Below are 1793 nucleotides of genomic sequence, written 5' to 3' on the forward strand. Positions count from 1 at the left end.
TCTTTCCAGCAACTGTAAAGAGTCCAGGGTGACCAGCGCTGCTTTAGACTTCTGCCAGTTCACTGACTATGTCCAGGCCAAAATCCCTCTAATTGTCCTTCAGTCTGTTTCCATAAATCAGAGAGAAAGCAAGGATAGGGGTGATTCTGTAGAACTTCAAAGACATTCTTCCACTTGTGTAACAGTAACGTGGGTGAAAGGCGATCTGCCTTCCTCTTTCAGAGCCCTGGAGGCCCTCGTTATTTGTCCTGTTGGGTTGTAGGGGAGCAACATTCCAAGATTTCATTCTGGGTGTGGAGAGCTCTCCTTGTAGCAGCTGTAACGTTTAGGTCCACATACTATGACAAATAACATCACACATGCTAGAGGAGATGTCAGTGCATGACTTAAACCTCAGTCTAAACTGTGGACTAAACAAGTTTAACAGTGGAAAAGCAAATTCTACCCTGGGAACATCTGGGGAGGTTGAGGATTATTTTCTCCCGTTGGTTTTGTGGCTTTCGTTGTGCTGTGCCTTTGGCAACGGGGTTTCAGGGAAAGGAAATCACCCGAGACCTTTGGCTGTCAAGTGATTTATATCAAGCTTAGATGGCCAAAGTCCAAATTTATGTGAGTGTGTGTGAATGGGGGAGAAACCCAAAGGCTGAGGTAAAATAGATGAATTCTACAGATGCGTCCTCTCTAGCCCGTTGTAGATGTGTATTTTAGAGAGAGGATTATCCAAGGATGGAGCAGTGGGTTTGGGAACAGAGACCCATGGCTCCACCACACGCTCGGAGTGACCCCAGCCAAGATGCTTCTCTTTGTGCCTCAGTTTTCCAGTTGGCAAAAGCTGGATAACGTTGAGGCACCATGTGCAGGGGGTGACTGAAAATCTCGTAAGCTGTTGCAGTAAATATACCATAACCAGGAGGGCTCGAAATGCAGCAGCAGAGGCCCCTTTCGTTAAGGGGGTGGCCTAATTACCGCACTTAGCTGTCAGGAGCGGCACGTGCGGTAGGTTGCCAGCTCTTTCTGAGGCTTTTTGGTCTGTGTCTGCCTTAGAGTGATTTTGTATGTAATCATGCATTGTTTTGCTCTTTTGGGGAGATAGGTTCATTTGCCTTCGCTCCTTTCTAATGAAGGTCGAAAAGATATAACTAGTGCTGAGAAGGAAGAGGATAAAAGAGGAAAATCAGAAGAAGAGACTCTTGTAACTAAACGAGGGGAGCCGGTCAGGATCAAGATCTTTGAAGGAGGGTAAGTGTCTCTTTTTATTTCTCTTTTTGTGTCGCAGTTGTGTAGGAGTTACTGATAACAATGATGGCAAGTCAGCGAAGGTGCCACGCGGAGGTGAGCAGGAGGCCAGATATCAGTGGATCTCAGCTTGCTTGCTACAGCCACTGGCCCTCGAGAGCAGTAGATACTCTGGACTGCATTAATTTTGGTTTTTTGAGTTGTCTTTAAGTTAGCAAACACCTTGATCTCTTTTCTGAGCGGGTGGTTGAGTGAAGGCAGCTGAAGAGCACAAATACATTTTGTTGCTGTCTTTGATGTGACAGGGGTCACATTGGAGGTCATCTTTCCAGAGCCTTCTCCCGAAAATGATGTTCTCAATGGCTGTCACCGGTATGAGGAGGATCTGGGGAGATCTTTTCTGACGCCTAGGATTTGGGTAGGGGAAAAAACAGAAGGATTATATTTATGTGATTTTAATCCCACCCAACCAAAGTAGCTCAAACCAGAATGGATGCAAGATCTAAACTGGATGAATATATTAATTCTCAGCTCCAGGTAATTCAGAGTGCTTTTGA

At 45.7% G+C, this 1793-nt stretch overlaps 1 protein-coding gene across 1 annotated transcript in view; it reads left to right on the plus strand.

Annotated features, from left to right (window-relative positions):
• The window catches only part of HIVEP3 (human immunodeficiency virus type I enhancer binding protein 3), a 9542-nt gene extending 8299 nt beyond the window's left edge, over positions 1 to 1243 (plus strand). The window contains exon 3 of the mRNA XM_010141024.1: positions 1094 to 1243. Coding sequence (XP_010139326.1) covers positions 1094 to 1243 — 150 coding nt within the window. The remainder of the gene's footprint in view (positions 1 to 1093) is intronic.
• Positions 1244 to 1793: the final 550 nt, after the last annotated feature.

This window comes from Buceros rhinoceros, unplaced genomic scaffold (assembly GCF_000710305.1).
Source record: "Buceros rhinoceros silvestris isolate BGI_N320 unplaced genomic scaffold, ASM71030v1 scaffold10658, whole genome shotgun sequence".
In the NCBI taxonomy this organism is placed as follows: Eukaryota; Metazoa; Chordata; class Aves; order Bucerotiformes; family Bucerotidae; genus Buceros; species Buceros rhinoceros.